The sequence below is a fragment of the Myotis davidii genome, unplaced genomic scaffold, assembly GCF_000327345.1.
Source record: "Myotis davidii unplaced genomic scaffold, ASM32734v1 scaffold534, whole genome shotgun sequence".
Lineage (NCBI taxonomy): Eukaryota > Metazoa > Chordata > Mammalia > Chiroptera > Vespertilionidae > Myotis > Myotis davidii.
In genome coordinates, this window is record NW_006286678.1 from 3543708 (window position 1) to 3567109 (window position 23402).

Below are 23402 nucleotides of genomic sequence, written 5' to 3' on the forward strand. Positions count from 1 at the left end.
AAAATGAAGGCCAAGCAAGCAAAATAGTAAAAAACTGGTACTTAGAAAAGGAAAAGCACCCCTGATTTTTAGGTTAAGCCAATGAAGAATGGGGCCAAAATCTGACCCCTACCAAAACTCCCAATGCCTTCTAATCCCATGTCTGAGGGGAGCCCACCCACTAGGCCTGCGGGTTAACCATTAGAAAGCCCTGGGTCAGCAGGAAGAACTAAGGTCCAGAGCAGTGGTTTTTAGTTTTTCTATCTTCCAGGTGTTCTTACGGTTTCATGGAAGCAACACAGGGCCTCCCAGGCGGCTGGGGTTGGGGCGCAGGTGGGCAGGACTCTGAGCCCAGTCCCATCCCTGCTTTAACCAGACCAGCTCTGATTCTAATTATTTCACTTGCTGAGGTTCTAAATGTTCATTTGGAGCAAATAGAGGGGGTCCATGACGAAAAAGTTGTTGGCGACCACTGGGTAGGTGGTGGTGGAATTCTTGGACTGGAGCTGGGTCTTCAGGGTGGACGTTCTTACGAATTCTTCTGTGGAACCTTGATGGTGACTGTCTTCACCTCTGTGTAGGCCTTAAGCCCGTCCTCCCCCAGCTCCCTCCCATTACCGGACTCTTTAAAGCCTCCAAACGGCGTGTGGCAAGTGACGATGTTGTAGGTGTTTACCCACACCGTCCCCGCTTGGAGGGCCTGTGTGAAGTACATGGCCTTGTCCAGGTCCCGTGTGAACACCGCGGCAGCCAAGCCGTACCTGGTGTTGTTGGCCCTCTCGATCACCTCCTCAATTTTCTTGAACTTGAACAGGGGCTGCACAGGCCCAAAGATCTCCTCCTTGGCAATCCTCATGTCATCTTGCACACCACCAAAGACGGTGGGCTTGATGAAGAAACCCCGCTCCCCAAAACGCTCCCCACCGCAGAGAAGTTTTGCCCCCTCCTTCTGGCCAACCCGGATGTAGCCCAGGATTCGCTCAAACTGCTCCTTGTCCACCTGGGGCCCCTGCTGGGTGTCCAGCTCAAAGGGGTTCCCAACTTTCCTCTGCTTCGCTTTCTCCACCGTTCTCTCGAGAAACTCATCGTAGATGGATTCTTCGACGAAGGTCCGGGACCCTGCACAGCAGCACTGGCCCATGTTGAAGAAGAGGGCTTCGTGGCACTGCTCCACGGCGTGGCCCAGGTCAGCGTCCGCCAACACGATGCTGGGGCTCTTCCCGCCCAGCTCTAAGGTGACTCTCTTGAGGTTGGAATCTCCAGCTGCCTTCTGGATCAGGTGGCCCACCTCGGTTGAGCCAGTAAAAGCAACTTTGTCAATATCCATGTGCTGGGCCACGGCCGCTCCTGCTGTTGGGCCATAGCCTGTGATGATGTTCACCACCCCAGGGGGGAAGCCTGCCTCCTTGATGAGGGAGGCCAAGTACAGGGCAGAAAGGGGGGTCTGCTCTGCAACCTTCATGACCACAGTGTTGCCAGTGGCAAGTGCCGGGGCGAGTTTCCAGCCCTGCATGACCAAGGGGAAGTTCCACGGGATTATCTGGCCACAGACACCCACGGGCTCATGCCGGGTGAAGCAGAAATGCTCACCGTCCATGGGGATGGTCTTGCCGTGCCACTTGTCAGCCCAGCCAGCAAAGTACCGGTACACCTTGATGACCTCATCCAGGTCCAAGACGTAAGACTCCTGGAATGGCTTCCCGTTGTCCAAGGTCTCCAGTGAGGCCAAGTAGACACGATCCCGCTCCACGAGGTCAGCCAGGCGGACCATGGAGACCCCAGGCGGAAGGCCTCGCGAGCTGCTTTCACTGCCCGATCCACATCGGCTCGGTCCCCTTCGGCCACGTGGCCGATGACCTCTCCCGTTGAGGGGTTGACTGTTGGGAAGGTCTTCTTGCTGACTGCATCTTGCCACTCGTTGTTGATGAATAGCTGGTTGTAGCGAATGTCTGGGTTCTGGATGGGGCTTGGAAGGGCTGCTGCTGAGGAGTACGGGGCAGTGCTGCCTCGGAGGCAAAGCAGCCGGGGCACCAGGAGGCGCAGCATGCTGACTACTCTGGAGAGGGACAGGAGGAACCAGGGTGAACAGGTGAAAGGGGCCCAGGTGGTCCCCCAAAGGCCCACCAGCCCAAACGTCCCAGGATTCTAGCATAAGGCTGTCACCTCAAAAAGCATGGATTGCAAGGTGAACAACGGCCCTGAAGAACAATCTGGTCCAACTCTATCGTGTCCCACCTGTCCTTCGTCTTACTCCCTCCCCTCAAATGTACCTTCTCAGCAAGGCCTTCCGTGACCACCCTGTATAAACTGCAGCTTTCCTCACCCCTAGCACTCTCTATCCCTATACCATGCTTTCTTTTTTCTCCAGCGGACATACCAAATTGTAGCTTTAACACGCTTCTATGTTTATTGTCTGCCTCTCCCCAATAAAACATCAGCTCATTTTTTTTCCTGTTTGGTTCATTGCCTGGCCCTGCTGCCTGGGCGTATGCTTGCTACATATTTCCACAAAGGCCATCTAACTGACCTAAGAACGGAGTAGAAACCAAAGACTCAGAGACAGACTGTTCTCTTAGAGACAGGTTTGCTTCACTTCACCTCCTTGCCTCAGTTGCCTCCCATGTAAAATGCCTCATGGGGCTTTGTTCAATGGGGTTGTACATATAAAAGCCTGCCACTCTCCACCCAGGACATCAGAGCTGGCAGCACCCTCAGAAACCAGCCTGAGGTTCGGGTCTCAGCTTGCCAGGGGTGCAGAAAGTCCGGCAGCAGCTGGGAAAAGGGACCTGTTCATTTCTTGCCTACAACTCTGAAAACAGTGTAGATTTGATTAAAACAGCAGCTGCAAAACTTAAACAGTATATAAAATGTATTCAATGAAATGTAAATGGTGTATAAAGTTCCTAGGTTCACTGAAGCAGTCACTCTCCAGCCAGGACCAATCCCTCTACCTTGACTCTCTCAATGGAGTCTTATCTCATCTGACAGCAAAAAGTTATTGAACTTGCCCTACTCCCCAACCCCATACCCCTACCCTCTACCACTGGACATGGAGCGGAGCAAAGAACTCATCCAGAAAAACACCTCAACCAGCTCCTCAGCTCCATACAAATCAACGCTGCCCAGGAAAGCCCTCCCTTGGGGGGGGGGGGTTATTGAGCCAGCAGACCTGTTAGGGGTGCACTCAGGTTCCACTCTGCTCAGGGCTCTGCCCCATGCAGGAGCAGCCTGGGGTCCAGCAGGCCTGGGTCTGAGAAGGGAGGGGTGCACCAGAATGGGTGTGAGGAGGAGCCACCCATCCATGGGGTGGGGGTGGAAGGACTAAACAGGTGAGAGAAGTGGTCACAGGCCAAGGTTGGGAAATCTTTTATGCCAAGACAAAACCGTTCCTATTCCTGGTGGCTGCCAGGCACTGCCATTTGCATAGAGAATACAGGAAGATCGCTGGTGCACCAGGTGTTGCAGTTTGCAGGCCATCTTCCCAGCAGTTAACTCAGAGAATCTCCTGGCGGCCCTGGGGTGGTCAGAGCAGATGCTGACCCCATTCTGGAAGAAGGCTGGGGATCAGAGAGGTTCAGGGGCTCACCCAGGATACACAGCAAGTAAGAATAGGAGCCTCAGCCGGGCTCCCACAGCCCTAGCTTTGCGTTTCCTCCTGACTACGGGCAGTTTCTTCGGTTCCTGTATTAGTGCCCCCTGGGCCGAGGACCAGACCTTCTGGGTCATCGAGCCGGACCAGGTGGCGCCCACCTCACCCTTTCTGCACGGCAGGGGCGCTCCCCTACGGTACAGTGAGGGGCCCTCCTCTGGGTTGGGTCTAATGGGCAGGAGCACGGAGACCCAGCTAACCTAAATGCTTGCAGGGGGGTAGGGGGGCAGGGGGGGCTGCGTCCTCAGTGCCCTCAGGTGCCACCTGGGGACCTGGGGCCTGGGAACTGGGCGCGGGAGAGGGTTGGAAAGCGTGGAGAGGTCCTACAGCGCACGCCAGGCGGAAAGACGTCCCCAGATGGGTAAGCCGAGGCCAAGAGAGGAAGCTCCCATCACGGTGACGGGAGCTGAGGCCGCCCGGGAGAAGGGACTTTGTTACCTGCCGCAGGCTCGGGCTCACGCTCCCGCGCGGTTCGGGCTCTCCCGGGTTGTCTTGCCTCCTGCCTGGGCCTCGCCACAGGCCCCGCCCCCGCGCAGCCCAGAGGCTCAGCGGCCAATGAGGCTCCGCCTGCGCCCGGGGCGCCCTCCCTCGCAGCGCGGCTCAGAGCGGGGCCCAAAGGCGCTGGTTTGGGAGCAGAAACAAAGACCAGAAAGGGGCAGGCCTCCCCCAGGTCACAGCCATCTGAGACTGCACCCCAATTATATTTTGCATTTCCCCTCCCGCACGGTGCACCTAGTTAGGCTGCCGTCCTTGAACCTCTCCTTACCCTCTTACTAGTGTGTGCCTCCCGTCTGTGTTTTTTACTTTGGTTCACTAATTTCTGTCTCCGCTTTCTCTGCTCTTTTTCCCAGTTCTGTGAAGATTTTATTTGTGCATTTTTTAAAAATGCATATATTTTTTTTGTCCTAAGAGGATAAAAAGAATATATGCACACTGTAGAAAGCTTGGAAAACAGGAGATGATGAAGGGGGGAAATTACCTTCCATCCTTTCACACAAAAGTGTCAATAATCTTATGGTATCCCACCCCCCTGCATTTTTCAAAAATTCTTTTAGTTGAAATAAAATCATATGGTAACTTCTATTTTGCCACGTGCTTTTTTTTAAACTTAGGGATTTCTTATGAACCTTTTCTCATTTCACTAATTAATTACAAGATGACATCATCCTCTCCAAGGTGGCGTAGAATTCCATGCTAGGGAGGACTGTTGATGGACATCTAGCGTGTCTGCATCTTGTTGTTGTCATACAAGGTGCTAAGATGGACATCCTGAACACGCACTTCTCACTCCGCGTCCACTGCACCTTCCTCCTGGTTGGAGAGGTTGGGAAGCTAGGAGCTCAGTTTCCCGGCCTTGTTTGCAGCTCGAGTTCTGGATGTGAACTAGCTGCTGCGGATTAGCAGCACCCCTGCCAGGTGTGGAAGGTGGGGTGTAGAGTCCTGCCCTGTCGGGACAGCACTAGCATGGTGGCAGGAATTTGAAGATTGTCTGCATTAGCGCTCCTGTCCCTTCCTCGGCGTCCAGCTGCATCTGTGGCTGCAGCTCCACTCCAGCAACCTGCTCTTTCAATCTGGCTTCAGGGTGTGTCTTTGACCTGAATAACCCCAGGTGGCCTCAGATAGTAATGAGGCTGGTGGGCCAGGTCCATCTTGTTCCGGGAGTTGGTCCCGAAGGGCTACCTAACGTCTGCTCTCCCTCTGGCCCTTCAGCAACTCTGTCAGCCCCTGATTCTCTGTATTAAATGCCTGTCTCCCCATATTGTTCGCAGTCTCTTGATTGAACCTGTTCCACATAGTTGTTTCTTAAGCAACATCTCTATGGAATCTTTTGTTACCATGTCATCCTTAGGATGTTCCCAGTCCTTGCTGCAAAGTTTAGTTCTTCACTAAAAGCACTGCGTCGTGCATCCTGCCATATCTGTGCTCCAGTTTCCTGGCAATCCTGTAGCCCTTGCAAAGCCCCTTCTTCCTCCCCCACAGCACATGGCCGGCCTAGAACTCCTTGGGCACTTGGCAAGGCGCTCCATGGTGGACTGACTCAATGATTATTTGATCAATCATTAACAGGCCTCGGCAAAGGCAGTGAGGCCGTGACAAACAAGCGTCTTCATTTGGTCAGACTGAATTTGAAAGCTGTGGCAGGTGAGAGCGGCCAGTGGCAGACAGGAAGTGGTGACCATGGGGAGAGGTTGGAGGCTGTGTTCTGTAAGGAGCAGCTGAAGAAATTGGGGGTGTCCACTCCTTAGAACTCAAGGGACACGGTTATACCTTCCAAATCTCTGAAGGGTGGAAGCAGATGTGGTCTGCAGGGTCCTAGAAGGCAAAGCCGGACCAGTGAGGGGGAGTTACAGAGCAGGGAGGAAGAACTGCTGACAAAGCACAATTGGCTAAGGATGGGAGGGAGGGAGCGCCTTGAAAGGCAGTGAGCCCCCACCTCTGGGGGAATACAAGGGGAACAGACAACCATTTGGCAAAATCTTATAGAGGGGAGTACCAGATAAGGAGTGAACTAGACTTAGCTGAGCATCAGAATTGCCTGAGAGCTTACAAAAAAAAAAAAAAATCTCCTTGAGTCTCACCTTCCAAGATTCTAAATTATTATATGTTGGTTGGGGCCCAGAAATTCTTTTAACTTCCTACATGCTTCTGATGTGCAACCATATTTGGGAATCGCCAGCCTAAGTGGTCTTTGAGTATTCCGTGACTCCAACATAGACAGTGTTCAGAAACAGACCTACCCAGTGAATGCTTTGTCTGTCTCCAGGTTCCATTCAGCATGCCCAGCCTGGACACTTCCTAAGCCGTGGCTGGCATCAGACCTCACCACAGTAATCCTGTCGCAAGACATTTGTAAAAGCATCAAAAAAAATTAAAAGACTAAAACTTTCCACGATGCTTGACCTTTATGGTTTGGAGACAAGGATGAATGTGCAGAGGCTGAGGGGGAAATCCAGAAATTATTTTTGCAGAGGGGTTAACTATTTTTCAGGATTGTTTTGGATTCAGTTTTCTGGTTGTCAAACAAAGATCCAGGCCTCGGTAACGGATCCTGGGCCTGGAGCCACTGAGAGTGTTTGGACTAAAAGGACTGAAGGTGAAGGGGAAACGGTGAGATAACACAAGCCACAGTGGGGTCATTGTCAGCAAGGAATGTCACCCAGGGGTGTATTTACACTGGCCTGGTGGGGGAAGAGAAGCTATTTCTGGCCGTAAGCGTTTTGGAGCCTTATATGTCTAGGAAGTTACTGGAGAAGATTCCAGGCTCTGAGATAATGAACGGAACAGACAGATTCTAAACAGAAAGACATTCGAGCTGCACTGGGTGTTTGTTCATTCTGCAGAGCGTAACAGGTGCCTCTGTTCTCGGCATTTGATCTGAACAGGGAAGACTGGCTCAGGACACTGAGGGAATTACAGGGAATGGAAATTTTAAAATAAAAGATGTTTACCAAAAGCAAACCAAGGTATCCCCTATTCCCCCTCTTTTTCTCCTAAGTGCACCTCTAAGTAAAGTTTACACTCTGTGAACACAAAAATACGAACGTTGTCAAACCAAACCAGACCTGAGTATTTTCCACAGCTCGGCTTCCCTTCGGCCTGCCTGGCTTCCTTGCTCTTTCCTTCCGTCCGCGCCTCAGTGTACAGTTGAAGAGACTGGGACCCAGAAGGGGAAAGGGACTTGCCCAAGGCCACACAGGGGATGGGTGTCTGAGTTCAGACTGCAGCCAACGCTCTCACAGAAGCACCCATCTAACCCTGGCGTGGAGGCCGAGTGTGTGGCAGCGAGTGGCATCTGCCGTCAAGGGCCTGGAGGTGGGGAGATTATCTGGATTGAGCCCAATGTAATGACTAGGGTCCTTGTCAAAGAGACACAGGAATGTCAACATCAGAGGAGGAGATGCAAAGACAGAAGCAGAGGTTGCAGCGATGTAGCCACCAGCCACCAAATGCAAGCAGCTGGAAAAGGCAAGGATACAAAATTCCCCCAGCCTTTCTGAAGAAACGCATCCCTGCCAACACCTTCATCTCAGCCCAGTAAGACACGTTTCAGACTTCTGAGCCCCCAGAACTGTAAGATGATAAATTTGTGATAATTTGCTACAGCTAACAAATACAATGGTTAACTCATTTATAGCTTTTTATAGGCACTTGAGTTTATGGCCCCTGGAGCAGGCCAGATGGTCAACAGTATTCCGTGTGTAGAAATGCCATAACTATGGTGGACATTGTGTCTTCTGTTTACCCAGCATTCCTTTCTTCTGAATACAGCACCCCTCCTCCACCCCAATCCTATTTTTGAGTCAGAACTGGTCAGCATAGCATCCTACATATTCTGGAGACCTTGTTAAACCTTCTTAACTAGGACTGCCTTATATTCTGCATTTCTAACAAGTTCCCCAGTGATGCCAATGCTGCTAGTGCCAAGACCATGGGTTGAATGGCAAGGATAAAGGATGAGAGCTGAAGGACAAGCAAGGATCGACTAAATAAAGAGGCAGGAAAGGTACAGGTGAAAAGGGCAGGCATCTTCACAGGCCTTGAGGTGGGAGGGGTCAAAATGCATTCAAGGAACTGGGAAAAGACAAGCAGGTCAGGAGCAGAAAGTGTGAAGGGGTGAATGGCTCTGGAAGAGGCTGGAGGCACGGGCAGGGATCAGACCATGCAGGGCTGTGGAGGCCGAAGTAAGGAGCCTGGCTCCTGAGCCAGCACCCCGGATGAATCTAACACAGCGATTTTCCCCTTTTGCAACTCATGGCACACATAAACCAATTACTAAAATTCTGCAGCATACCAAGTTACATATTCTATTTTTTGGCCAATCTGGCAAAAAGCACACATATAATTTTAGTTCATTCACACCAGATGGCTATTGTTACGTTGACTGTTATCATTTCGTTATTTGACAATCTAAGGGAAACGAACTCAATGCCCCTGACTAAATAGCAGGTATTGCATGTTTTAAAAATTCTCGTGGCACACCAGTGTGCCGTGGTGCTACAGCTGAAAATATCTGATCTAACATGGTCTCACCCTGGAGGAGCTCAGAGGACAATGACAAGATTGACCCAAACAAAACGAATGCAAGAAATTCTGTTTCTTTGTTATGGGGTGGGGCCACAACATTAGGAACAAAGAAACAGAATTTCCGGAGGATGAGGCCCGATGTCAGGATTTTAAAAAGATTCCCAGGTGATTCTAATGTGCAGCCAAGGTTGAGAACCACTGTCCTAGAGTGTCTAAGAAGAAGGAGTCAAGGTGGACATGATCCAGTTTGCAACTTGAAAATCTCATTCTGGTTGGAGTGAGTGTCTCCTGTAGTTTCCTGGGGGGAAAGATGATTCCAAGGTATGTTACCAAGAAAAACAAGTATTGGTAAGTACTTAAGCTGGCTGCTAATGGGCACAGACAATTTGTTATATCCTCTCTATTTCTTGTTTATATTTAAGCTTGTTCATAATAAGTAAAAAAAGAAGAAGACAAGATTATGTTGCCAAATCAATAGAATATGTCCTCTTGCTTCAAAGGCTCTGTAATGGATCTGTCGCTTTGTGACCCTCATGACTGGGTTCAATGTCTTTATCTAAATCCACAGTTAATTATTGGACGGCAATCACGGAACCAGGCAGGGGTGGTACAAAGGGCAGAGGGCGAGGCGTCAGAGCCTGGGTCCTGGTCCTTGCTCCAGCCTCACTGTGTGACCTTGGGCAACCTCCTCCCCCTGGGCCTCGGTCTCCCCCACTGAAAAGGAGGGGACTGAGATGGACAAAAGGGCCAATAGGGGCTCAGGGCCACAGAGAGTTGTAGAAAAGCTGGTAAATACTGTTCATTGCGAGCAGAGTCCTTGGGCCATAAACTTTGGACCCCGAATGCATGCTCTGTGAGAAAACCAGTCAACTGACTTTCCCATCCTGTTATCATCTCTGGTTATGGGCCATTATGAGGCAACGGTTGAAGTACAAGGTGTTGGCAGCGACCAAGTGTATCGTCGCACATTTGCTGATTGAGCGAGCCTGAAATGCTGCCCACCGTCAACGACACACCGTGCGGATTTGCCAACGAACGCACAAGGGCCCCTTGCATCCAGCAGTATCCGACTCCTTGCTGCCCAGAGTAGGGGGACAGTGGCTCAGGATGCCCTTGTCATTCACCTCTGTCTCCAGTCAGTCCTTTTTGATTCAACGACTATTTCCTAGGCACAGCCCTTTGCCAAGGCCCAGCAGTTCCCACATTAGCAGGCGACTGCCATCCATCATTCCTCCCTCCACTCAGTTCCTGTTGCTGATGACCCTGCAGCAGAGGCCCTGGCAGCGCAGAGGTGAATGGGACAGCACCCGTCCTCAGGCCGCTCACTCAATGGAGAGGCAGACGGACGTGGAAACTGGTGTGTTTCTCTCACACAGCATGGAAAAGCCCCATGGTGCCAAGAGAGCAGAGAGAAACAGGAAACAGAACAAAACAAAGCCTGGGAAGGTCAGGGCAGCTTCCTGCGGGAGGTGACACTTGAGCTGAATCTTGGAAGCTGAAAAGGGCTGGGGCAGAAATGGCACTTTTGGAAGACAGAGTTGAGTGTGCAAATGGCCAGAGGTGCGAAGGGGCTTGTGGGCTTGGGGAGTTGTGAGTAACTCCTGCTGGCTGGTGCCCGGGGTATGATGGCAGGTTGGGGAGCAGTGAGAAAGCCAAGGCTAGAGCAGTAAGAGGGGTACAGATCATGAAGGGCCTTACATGTCATGCTGAGGAGTTTCAATGCTATCCTGAGGTGGCACAGAGGACATCGAGGCAGGAGGGTGACGTGGTTAGATGAGAATCATTTAATGTCATCAGATCCCATGGCAGTGAGTGAGGACTCGGCTTCGCTCCGAGTGGCAGACTCTAGTAAAGGTGGCTTACACAAAACAGTGGTTGTTTTTCCCAATAAGTAAAAGAAGCCCGGGGTAAGCAGTCCGGGGAGGTAACTGTGTAGGATACACATCCTTTCCAATTCACCATTTGGTTATGCTGAGCAATGGACATCGTGTCCGTGGCCCAGAACGGCAGCTACCACATCCACATGTCAGTTAGCAGGATAGAAGGAGTGATGAGACAAAAAGGCAAAGTGTTCTCGCCAGATGCTTTTTATCTCCAGTTGACAGATAAAGACACTGAGGGTCAGAGAGAGAAAATGATTCGCTCCCAAGTGGCACAGCTGGAATTGCAAAGCTTGGCCTTGAATGCCACACTCTTCAGCTCTAGGCAAGCTATTGGAGGGGACTGGCCCGGGCTGAGTCTCTCCTCTGCATATCTGGTTCCAAAGATCTTGCCATGAGGGGCCATCCAGGAGGCAGCCCCTCCCTGAGAGGAATACCACGATGGCTGACCCCTGGCCTTACAGAATCAGGCACAGATCAGGGAGCAAGGGGGCCTTAGAGTTCCGGCCCAACACCGACATTTTACAGATGGGGAGACCGAGACCCAGAGAGGCCTTGAACTAGCATCCATAAGGAGAAACCACATGTGGCACAGTCTTATTTATTGTTGCCCTGGTATCAGTGCGGTGTTTAAACAGTCTTTTCAGATAGGCTGCATCCTGGTTAAGGTATCAGCTGCAGGTTGGTGAAATTGCCCCGGGGTTGGGATAAGAAAGGTGCTTCCCACTGCACATCTGTTCACATGGATAATGGGTCATGGAACCTTCCTTCTCAGAACTGACTGACGTACCTGCACGCCAGAGAGGGTGGACCCACAGAGGAGAGAGGACATGAGGTGTAGTGGGCAGATCTCCAGGCTGGGAGACCAGAGGCCTGGATCCCAGGCAGCCTGCCTCCCTGTGTGTCTTCTGGGCCTAATTGTCCGCACAGTGAGGGGATTGCGCTAGATCACAGACCCCAGTGAAATCTTACAGAGAAGGCCAATGTGAAGCCCAGTGAAAGGGAGCTGCTTGCTGCATCCCCCCCACTCCCCCTGGTGACCCCTTGAGGCAGCACCAGGGGTCTCTGACTCGGGTTCTTCCTAGCTCTGGGCCTGGGCCCAGAGGTCAGGGAATGTCCCCGAGGAAGGACAGTGTAAAATGACTTAAGGGCAGGAACCAAGGAAGCACCAGGGATCTCTGGCTCTGGGTCCTTCCTAGCTTTGGGCCTGGGTTGAGAGGTCTGGGAATGTCCTCAAGGAAGGGCAGTGTAAAATGACTTAAGGGCAGGAACCAAGGAATGTGGCTTCCACCTTGTTCAGTGAGAATCCTTCACGGGGTCTAGATGTCAGCTGGCCAGGTCTGTCCTCACAGGGCCAAGTTCTTGAACCAGACGACCTGCTAGAAAGGCTGGTGAACGGACAGATCACAGGTCTCTGGCCAGGCGATGGCTTCATTCCCAGTTGCACTCCTAGTTCTTCCATGAGCCGAGGCTCTGGTGTGTAAAGCGTGGGAGAGGCTCCTCAGAGAGCCGGTATCAACCCTGGGGAGTGCTTGCATCTATGGAGGGGCCCAGGCCAGGCCCAGTAGTGCTATTCAAAACACCGACTAAAGGAAAGCCAGCAGTGACTAGTGAGCGTAGAGCCTGGCTCTAATTTCTCTGTACCTGGTCCTCGCATTTCCCTGCTGAGCTAGGCATTACTCCTTTAGACACTGAGTCATGGGAGATTTTAGGGGTCCTAGGGCAGGGGCTGGGGGCCAGGGTGGAGGTGGGCTCTTGGGGGCCCAGACATTGGCTGCCTACAAACTGAAAGGTGATCATTTCATGTTAAAGCATCTATATGATAGTCCTAGTGCTTTTCAGCTAAAAATGAGTCCTGCGTTGTCATTTATGACCCAAAGGGGTGCCACTGTGGCAGGAAGAATATAAATTAATACTATTATTGTTACCCTGAATGTACAGGACAGGACACTGAATCAGAGAGGGACAGGGGCTTGCCCCAGGACAGGCAGAGAGAGCCTGGCAGGGCAGGGCAGGGCAGGGCAGGGCAGGGCTGGAGTAGAACCCCACGACATCTGTGGCCTTGGAGGCACAGTTACTCCCTGCTGGAAACACACCAGTGCTTTGCACATGGATGTTTATTTAACAGGCTTCCTGACTTTCAACACCCAGAGAGGGGAAATAGATAATTTAATCTTATTTTCAAGCAAAAAGAAAACCAAGAGGAGGGGTAATGAGGGGCCAGAACAATCTTCCCGCTGACCAAGGCCAGAATCTCAGCTCACACTACACTAAAGCCATCTCGGTGACTGTGGGATGGGAGGGGCTGTTTATTCACCCAACAGCATTGGCAAACCCTGTTTAATCAATACCTTCTTAGAATCATCATCACCATTATCTGCTTCACAGAGCAGCGAAGTGTGAAAGTCTCTCTCTCCCCACCAATGTGCTGTGGCACACCACGAACTTGTGGTTTGAAACAACACACATTTATTCTATTACAGCTCTGGAAGTAGAAGTTGGAAATCAGTTTCCTTGGCCAAATCAAGGTTTCAGCGGGGCCGGACGCCCTCCTGAGGTTCTAGGGGAGGACTCATTTCCTCGCTCTTTCAGTTTCCAGAGCTGCTTTTCTTGCATTCTTTGGCTCATGGTCCTTTCCTCCATCCTCGAAGCCAGGAGCGTAGTACCTGCTTCCTTGATCAGGGTGCCCCTGGTTGCATTTAGGGTCCACCTAGATAACCCAGGATAATCCCCCCAGTTTAAATCTTTAACTTAATCACAGCTGCAAAGATGCCTTTTCCAGACAAAATTATGCAGGTTCTGGGAATTAGGACCTGACTTACTTTGGGAACCATTATTCAGCTCACCACATAGAGGAAACAAGGAGATGCCCTCATCCGTGTTTCTGTTTGGGTTCCAAAGCCATCTGTCATCTGGCTGAAGGCAACTGGGCTAAAAACATGTTAATCTTAATTTGGTCTAAATGACAATTTGGTAAAAAACAACAACGTTATAACCAGGTTCCAAGATGGCCCCCAACACTCTGACTCCTAGTATTCACACCCACATTTTGTGGTCTCCTCCCACATTGTAAGAGGAGGTTCGCCTGTGTGACAGCAGATGGTAGGAGTGATGGTGGTACGTCACATCGCGATTAGACTATGAAAGACGGAGGCTTCTGTCTTGGGCCTTCCTCTCTGATCTCCTGCTCTGGGAAGAAAGCTGCCATGTGAGCTTTGGAGAGGCCCACTCGGGAGGACCTCCTTCCATGCTGCCAACCTGCCCACGAGTGCACTTGGAAATGGATCCTCCAGCCCCAGGCAAGCCTTCAGGGGGCTGCAGCCCTGGTGGGCAGCTTGATAACAATCCCACGAGAGGCTCTGAGCCAGGACCATCCAGCTAAACCCTTCATGGCGTCCTCGCCTTCAGAAACTTGTTTAAAGGTGCTAAATTTGGGAACAATCTGTTATGCAGCAATCCTATATAATAAAAGGCTAATATGGAAATAGACCCAACGGTGGAATGACCGGTCGCTATAATGTGCACTGACCACCAGGGGGCAGATGCTCAATGCAGAAGCTTCCCCCTGATGGTCAGTGCACTCTCACAGGGGGAATGCTGCTCAGCCAGAAGCCCTGAGCTGGGCTCACAGCTGGTGAGGGCAGCAGTGGTGGCAGGAACCTCTCCCACCTCCACAGCAGCACTAAGGATGTCTGACTGCTGGCTTAGGCTAGCTCCCCACTGACATCCCCCGAGGGCTCCTAGACTACGAGAGGGCGCAGGCTGGGCTGAGGGACCACCCCCCTTCAGTGCACGAATATCATGCACCAGGCCTCTAGTAGATAGTAAAGGCAATGGATATTCTCAGTCTCTGTTTTTTCTAGCATAGACAATGTCTCAGTATCCATGGGGGATCGGTTCCAGACCCCAAGGATACCAGTGTCCAAAGATTCTCAAGTCTCTCATTAAAATGGCATAGTATTTGGTTATAGGCTACAGCAGAGTATACATATACACCCCTTCATTCATGTGGAATCAGCATAGTTCTCAGTATGTGGCAAATTCAAGTTTTTCATTTTGAAACTTTCTGGGATTTTTTTCCCCCTGAATATTTTTTTTGATCTATGATAGGTTGAATTTGTGATATGAAATCCATGGACATGAAAGACTGACTGTATTGGCAACCTTTAGTTTCTCCAATGGGGCATTTTGTAAACTTTTGGGTAACTTGACGAACTTTTGTCCATTTTCCAGGAGTGTGCATTGATTCACTTTGCTGTTTTATAAACTTTCAGCTTATTTTCATCCATTACCCCTGCATGCTCATGTTATTTTGTTTGTTTAATGTATTTTATTGATTTCAGAGAGGAAGGGAGAGGGAGAGAGAGATAGCAACATCAATGATGAGCCCTAGCTGGTTTGGCTCAGGGGATAGAGCGTCGGCCTGCAGACAAAAGGGTCCTGGGTTTAATTCTGATCAAGGGCACGTACCTTGGCTGCAGCTCCTCCAGGGCCTGGGCCCTGGGTAAGAGCTCCTGCAGGAGGCAACCAATAGATGTGTTTCTTTCACATCGATGTTTCTCTCGTTCTTTCCCTCTCTCTTCCACTCTCTCTAAAAATCAATGGAAAAATATCCCAGGGTGAGAATTAACAACAACAACAGAAGAAACATCCAGAATGAGAGAGGATCATTGATTGACTGCCTCCTGCATGACTCTTACAGGGATTGAGCCGGCACCTGGGGCATGTGCGCTGCTCTGCTTTGGTTCTCTAGACGTTATAGGAAAGGAGTGAGCCAAGGGCTGCGCTTAGTGCACTGGGAAGTCAGAGAAAAGGGGGCATTGGAGACAGGATCAGGGGATGAGCCCGGGCCAAGCTGCTGCTGCCCGCTCTGCCCTGGTTGCAAGCCTCCTGGGGACCCTTAGAGTTTAGGAAGAAATGAAAAGTTCATGCCTAGGAAGGGGCATGCGTGTGCTCTAGAGCAAGCTTGCACTGAGTCTTTGTCATGAGGATTCTTATCCCCCTTTCCTTCTTCTTTTTTTCCTGCAGGCAAGAATCTTAGGGGAGGGTTTCAGTAGAATATTCATCAGCTTTCCATGTGCGTTTTAAATATGCTGATGCATCAAAATGAGCATATAGGGAAATTAGTGATTATTCTATGGTTTGTTGTATTTTTATCTTCCCTCTGTCTGGCTTTAATGGGGGTTTTGTTATTTGTTCCCCGACTTCCTCTGTCCTTGGGTTTAACTGGCACAAATGGTATTAATGGGGCCTTGTTCTCTATTTCCCAGGCCGGGGTGACTTAAGCTATGTCTTCTCTGGTTAGGGAGGAGTGTGTAAACCATCTGTCCTTGGTTGGGGAAGATAAGGTCTTGTTCCCAAGCTAGTGGCCAGCTGCCCAAACTGTTTGGCCTTGTCTACTTTTCTTGTCTCAGTTTCCCCATTCCACTTGCCCAGGACCTTTCCTAGCTTCTTACCATCCTGCCACATGACCAGCACATCCACGGGCACAACCACGCCACAGCTGTGTTGGTTGTTGATGCATCTGAGCCGCAGAGGAGAGAAGAGGCAACAGCTTGAGGACTGCCGGAGCCTGCCGGCACTACATTTGAACAGTACCCGAAAGGGGGGTGAGGATGGAGAAAAGAGACAGACACAAAGATGGGATCGGGAGGACTGACAGCTCAAGACTGCAGCCCCGAGTTTATTTCACACAGTCTTTTTATACACTCACTGGTTACATATGCATTTAGCAGAACTTAAGCAACTTTCGATTCGATCAGTGCAAGCCTCTCCTCTAACTGTCTCCGCCAACTTCCCTTTTCCCAATCCTTTGTCTCAGTCGGCGGCTGAGACCTGCTTTCATGATCTGAGCTCAGCTAGACTACTTCCTTATCCTCACAAGCTAAGCTGCTGCAGCACAATTTTCCTGCTTATTTGGCATTTAGCAAGCTAAATCAGTAACTTGAACTTTAGTGGGATAGAGCGTGTGACAGCCCACCTTGTGAAAGACTGTCTCCTCCGGACCTTGTCAAACCGAGACCGCTCCCTACAGAGGACCACCTGGAGTCAAGGCCTGGAGGCAAGAGGAGGGCAGAAGTGGGTGGCAAGAGCTCAGATGATTGAGGGACTATGGAGTTTGTGTCAGTCGGGCAGCATCTGCAGGTGTTTTTGAAGCAGTAAAGGGATCTGCCCTCTCTTGCAGGCCCATGCAGCTCCCATCCAGCCCCTGCCCCAGACCCTCCGCACTGTGCCCAGTGTACTCGGCCGCCTCCTCCTGGTGCCCTCCGAGAGGCACCAACTGCCTGGATCCCCTCCACGCCTCTCCTCTCCGCTCCATCAAAGTTTATCCTCCTTTTGTCCTCGTGCCATGTTTTCTCTGCTCTCCGCTAAGGTCAGGCTGGAGGGGAACAATCCGGAGATCCATCAGGGTGAGGGTGTCTGGTCAGAGAGCGGCTCTCTGTTAAGGTTTGCTCCTCAGGTGTCCTTGGATGTGTTGCTTGTCCTCTCTGGGCAGCAGCTGTTCGTCTGCAAAGCCGAGAGGGTAGAGTAGGCCAGTGGTTTCCAATCCAAGGTCTTTTGCAGTGAAAGCATCCCAGAGGGCACTATCGCCTAGAAACGCATCCTCTCCCAGATGAGCATTCAAGAAACGCTGTTTGAGAGGCAGGCACAATAGATCCCAGCCAGGAGCCAGAGGGGAGGGGAATGATGAGCCTCAGTTTCCACCTCTGTAAAAGGGTATAACACCCTCTGCATCTGACTTGCAATAATCTGCAAACAGGTGAGGCAGCAGAGGGGAGGGAATGCTGGGGTGGGGGGTGGGGTGTCTGGGGATGAAAAGGCTGAGAACTAGCAGAGCTCCCAGTGGGTGTCAGGTGCAGGATCTTTCTCCTTGCGTTCTTTCCACTGCTGGGCATGTTGGCTGTATGTGGGGTGGACCTGGGAAGGAGAGCCAGGTCCCTTGGCCATCCAAGGTGGGAGGTGATGGGTGACCTCCCTCCCAAAGTCTCTGGCCCCACATTCCTGACTAGGTGCAGGTTTTGGACACTGAGGGTTGGCTGCAGGCCAGGCCCGGCTGCGGGGCTCCGGGGCCAGGTGGGGTGGAGTGGGGAGCAGCTTGCCTCAAGATGAATAGGCTCAGCCCACTGCTTTGTTTAGCTTTAATCATTCAACTTCTCTCTTCTATTTGAAAACCTGCATCTGATGTGATGGCCTGGCAGCTGGTGAGAAATGTGGGAAACTGGGCCACTCGAAGGTCTGGCTGTGTGTGGGACAGCCCAGGGCTCTCTGCCCGGATCTTGCTCACTCACTCACTCACTCACTCACCCATCACACATCTACTAGGAGTTCACGAACTCTCAGGCTCAGTGCTAAATGCTGGGATCCAAGTGGTGAGTAAGACTCACATGGTCCCTGCCCTCTGAGGATGGGGAGACTGAGAAATCCAAATAAAGTCTGGAGTTTACTTCATCGTGATGTATCGAGATCTCCGTAGTATCTGTACGACTTCCCTCTGCATCCAGATTTATTCCAAAATTAAAATTTATTTTTGAAAAAAGGAAGCAGAAACATGTTACTACTAAAATAAAAGCATTTGTTTAAAAGGGAGGGAAGGATGAGTAATAGACAAAATACTTCTTAGAAAATGACATGGAAAGTTTTATTCTGTCCTAGTTGACAGGGTTAGGATTTTTGATAGTTAACAGAATTCCTAAGGAAAAAAATGTTAAACCCTGAGGATTTGTGTAAGGTGCTGTCTTATAATCTCATGCTTCAGCTCGGTGCTAAAATAGAAGGGTGTACAGTAAAAGTATAGGAGAAATCACCAATTCTAGAAAAATTGCAGAAGGTTTCCTAGAAGAGGGAGCATTTTGAAGAGGATTTTGAAGGATGTGTAGGAGTTATATGCTAATGAGAAAGTACAGATAATACTCTCTAATTATATTTACTAAATATTTATTGGTTATCCACTAAGTGCCAGTCGCCAGGATAGGCTCTGAGGATATAGCTATAAACAGAACCAAGAAATGTTCTCTGTCCTCATGGTGTTTTATTTCCTATTACTTTCTACAACATATGTCACGTTGTAATATGGGGAGGGGGAGTGTGTATGCTTTTGGTATACGTATAGTATTCAACATACATCAACTACTGGGTCTGCCCTGTCACCCATCCTGACTTGTAAGGGACACCACTCCACCTGTAGCCTCTGCTGCCTGGGCCACTGTGTTCCTACCAGGCTGTTTTTATAGATATGCAATCTGTGTTGTTGCTCGGAGCATTTGGTTTTATGTTTTGCTGTCATTGTTTTGAAATGCTTAATAATTTCACCTTTGAACTTGTGTTTTGTAAGTGAAGTCTAATGAGATAATGGAGCATATATGTGAGCAGAGGAGATATGCTGGTGGCAGAGCATGTGTATGTGGGCTCAGCCCCTCAGGGATGGTGGGCAGTGTGCCTGGCCACTTGATATGCACACACACTATATTTAGGGTGGTCCAGGGTGCTGAAGGACCCCAAGAGGGCAGCCAGGGCTGGGACCTGGGCAGATTGGTGGTGGTGATGGTGACAGCAGCAGGAGAAGCAACCATGCAGGCAGAAGCCAAGGCCCCAGGACAGAGGGACCTTCAGATCGCTGGTCTTGGTCCTTTACTGCATTTATTGGGGGACTACTTTGTGTCAGGCCCTGAGTTTGATAGGAAGTCTAGTTATGCCCCACTAGAAGTGGGAGGAAATGTTGTTTCTCTTAACAGTTTTCATTCCATTAAAAAATATATAGCCCAGCTGGCGTGGCTCAGTGGATTGAGAGTCATCCCATGCACCAAGAGGTTCAATTCCCTGTCAGGGCATATGCCCGGGTTGCCGGTTCAATCTCCAGTAGGGGGAGTGCAGGAGGCAGCCCATTGATGTTTCTCTATAATGGATGTTTCTATCTTTTCTTCTTCTCCTTTCCTCTCTCCCTAAAAATAATCAATAAAAATATAGTTTAAAAAATATATATACCCTGTCCAGTGTAGCTTAGTGGTTGAGCTTTGATCTATGAACCAGGAGGTCACAATTTGATCCCCAGTGAGGGCACATGCCCAGGTTGTGGGCTTGATCCCTAGTAGGGGCATGCAGGAGGCAGCTAATCAATGAGTCTCTCTCTCTCTCCCTTTGTTTCTGAAATGAATAAAAATATATTTAAAAATACTATATAGCAAATTTGGAGGATATGAAAAGGAAGGAAAAAGGACTCTGTAGATTCAAAACCTCAACAAATAATTAGTATTAACATTTTGGTGTACTTCTTTTCAGATGTTGCTGTGCATGTTTTCAGAGTGTTTAAGTAATACTCTATAATATATATTCCAGCCCTGGCCAGGTGGGTCAGTGGATTGAAGCATTGTCCCGATACGCCAAGGTTGTGGGTTTGCTCCCCCGACAGGACACATACAAGAATCAACTAATGAATGCATAAATATGTCGAACAGCAAATCAATGTTTCTTTCTCTCTCTCCCCTTCCTCTCTCTCAAATCAATTTTTAAAAAGAATTTAAATTAAAAATATATATTCCATCTAGTGACTATACATATATTAACTTTCTTTGACATTTATGTGGTTTCCAATTTTTGATGACTTTGCTTTGCATCTTTGTGCATAATTGTACCTTTTAATAAACTGACTCATTTCAAAAAAGCATAAAGTTTTTCATGAATTTCACATTATTTCCTAACCCAGAATTTCTGCTCTTTGTCTGCAATGGTCTCCTTAGGCGAGTCATTCATTCATGGGTTAGTTATTTCAGCACTGACTTCTCCTCAGCTTTATCACAATACAGTTAATAACTCTGAGGAAATGGACAAATTCCTTGGAAGACACAAACTACCAAAGCTTCACTCAGGAAGAAATAGATAACAAGAATAGCCCTGGGTCTGTTAAACAAATTGAATTCATCACTGAAAACCTCCCAACAAAGGAAACTCCAGACTCAGATGGCTTCCCTGGTGAATTCTAATACCCAGTTATCTAAGGAAGAAATAACACCAATTCTACACAGACTCTCACAGAAAAGAGAAGAGGAGGACACGCTTCTAGTCATTTTTAAAGGCCAACATTTCCCTGATACCGAAAGCAGACAAAGACATTCCAATAAAAGAAAAGACTGTAGTCCAACATTCCTCATGAATAGAGATTCCCCTTCAACAAAATATTAGCCTAGCAAATCCCGCAGAACATACAAAGGATCATTCATAATTGCTTTGTTGGGAAGGTGGGCCATGGGCCAGGAATTCAGGTGCCTTCAGGAGCTGGAAAAGGGGAGGAAACAGATTCTCCCCGGAGCCTCCAGAAGATACAGTCCTGAGCAGACCATGTTAGTCTTCTGATCTCCAGAACTCTACCGTAATGAATGTGTTAGTTTAAGTTGCTAAGGTTGCACTGCTGTGTTACAACAGCAAGAGGAAACTCAGACCATCACAGGTGAAGGGTTCCTGCTTCCAGAACACTGGGACTTGGCATGGGCCTGGCCAGGGCAATGGAGAATGCGGGACCCCCGTGACTGTGAGCTCTCGGTAAGGTCCCTCCCCGTTGTGGCTGGATTGTGTGCAGGCTGCCTCCCTCCTGGCCCACTGACCCACCAAGCTCAGTGATCTTGCCTCCGCGCCAGAGAATGAGCCCTTTCACCCCCACACTGTGAAGCTGGACCCCCACACTGAGGGCGGGACCCTGCACAGAGTCCCCTGTGAAGTGGGTGGCTGGCTTTTCCTGCCCTCTCAAGGTCCATCCTGGAAACTTTGCCCTGTGTGTGGCCATGGACCAGTCTGGAATTGGAGGTGATTTGGATCCTGCTCCCCCCCACTCCTTTTTTGTTTTGTTTTGTTTGGGATGCTTTCTTCTCATGCCCACTAGAGGGTACTGTGTACATGTATATAGAAGGTTCTGAACACAAATCTGAGCTTTCCCTCCTGCAAACACTCAAGTAAAAAACTCGGACAAAGACACCCCCACACATGTGCCTACAGTCAGACACATGAACACAAACACACGACTCATCACACACATAGCACCTATGTATATATGTATCAGTACATGTACATAAAAAAGTACATTCATGAACATAGATGTCACGTGGCCATAAAACACAGAGACACACAATGCACTTATCCACATACATTCAGATCCTCACGGAATCATCTGTACACACACACTCACACACCATCACTCTAGACATACACACAGCCAGTCACACGTTGGCAGACAAACACAGTCACGTGTACAGTGACATAACTACATACTGAGACTCCCAGACACAAGCATGAGAACACAGACACGTGACACCAACACATCTAAACACCAACACACATGCACACCTAGCCCGGACCTTAGTTATCATCTGTATAAAATGAAGTCCCTTGAGGGATGATTAACATCGTGGTGTTTTCTAAGAAAAACAATGGAAATGTCAATGTCATATTCTCGATGGAACTGTTTTATTCCTCAAATGTTAATGAGAGGCAGATCAGATAACACTGAGTTTTTAAAGAGAAAAATAGTTTTCTGCCCTGACAAAGCAGAAAACCCAAGCCACAGTTTTGTAAACAATGTGTTAACATATGTAGTCTCTGAGATACCCCAAGACAGATACTAGTTAAAACAAAATGCTAAAGGAATTTCAATAAAAAAAGTCAAGATAACCCAAACTATCATGTAAAGATAAATAATAAGGCCAAGTAAGTCCTTCTTTCTTAGAAAGAGTGATAAAGACTCATGGAGTCTTTGCAATGGTTATCAGATGGCCAGGCCTGGAAATTTGCCTTCGAGAAAACAAAGGCATTCAAATAAAGAAAAGATAAAAGGAGGAGAAAGGGAAAGGGAGCCTATAAAAATAGCTGATTTGATAACGCCTTGTATAGCTGAGGAAAGTCAGCTGTCAGAAATGCATCCTGCTCTGGCAGCCACGCCCTTGCATGAGACAAGTGTGTTCTCCGGGCGCTGGGCAGAGGATCAAGAGGGGGTGTGAGTGGCTCTGCACCCGTGTACACTGTCCATTGTTTGGCCTCTTTCCACAGAAGCCTTGAAGGCAGGGGAGAGAGGCTTGGTTCTGGGCCAGGACACCAGGTCCACATCTCGGCCACTTCCACGTCGTGTGATCCCAGCACGCCCTGCCTCTCCCTGGGCCTCAGGCCGCCAGGGGAACAGTGAGGAAGTTGCCTTCTCTAATCTCTGAAGTTCCTTCTCTGACACCTTCTCATGATGAGCCCCCAGGAATCTTTCTGAGACCCCCATTGCATCAGTGGCCAGAACTGTTGCAAGTAGCTCTGTTTGTGCATTTAACAAAGTGCCCGTTCCAGCCCATCAGCTCCATCCAGGGAACAATAGCTCAGGAATAGATAAAAGGCATTCATCAGGCAGCCAGGCCCAATTATCATGTCACACTGAATGAATGTATTTTAAAATCTTTTCTGACAAGAAAATGTTCCAAGTAGGTACCTTCAAATTAGCTGGAAAATCCAGAAAATTTGCCATTAGGGCGTCTTTGAAGAATCTTTATTCCCCCCTACTGTTCCGTGAGAATTCCTTGGATATTATTAATTCTTTCTAAGAGTCTGACCTTGTGCTCCTCCTCCCTCCACCCCCGCTGGGACTAAACCTCCTCGTCTATCTGCCCAACTCCCCGGGAGCCATTGTAGAGATTATACACACCACAGCCCTAACAGGGTATCACCTGTCCATCAATTTCAAGTGTCAAGTGGATGCTGGTAGAAATTCAGTTCTATTCAATTCCACCAACATTTACTGAGCATCTTTTCTGTGTCTGTGAGCCCTGTGATAAGAGCTGAGTCTACCCAGCATTTGTCCTTGAAGGGACAGTCCACTAATGGGGACATGTTTATAAACAGATCAGTAT

General features: G+C 49.4%; 1 protein-coding gene across 1 annotated transcript in view; it reads right to left on the reverse strand.

Moving 5' to 3' along the window:
- Positions 1–385: 385 nt before the first annotated feature.
- The window catches only part of ALDH1B1 (aldehyde dehydrogenase 1 family member B1), a 52255-nt gene continuing 29238 nt past the window's right edge, over positions 386–23402 (reverse strand). Inside the window, 2 exon segments of the mRNA XM_006758455.2 lie at positions 386–1746; positions 1749–2035. Coding sequence (XP_006758518.1) covers positions 509–1746; positions 1749–2035 — 1525 coding nt within the window. The 3' untranslated portion in view covers positions 386–508.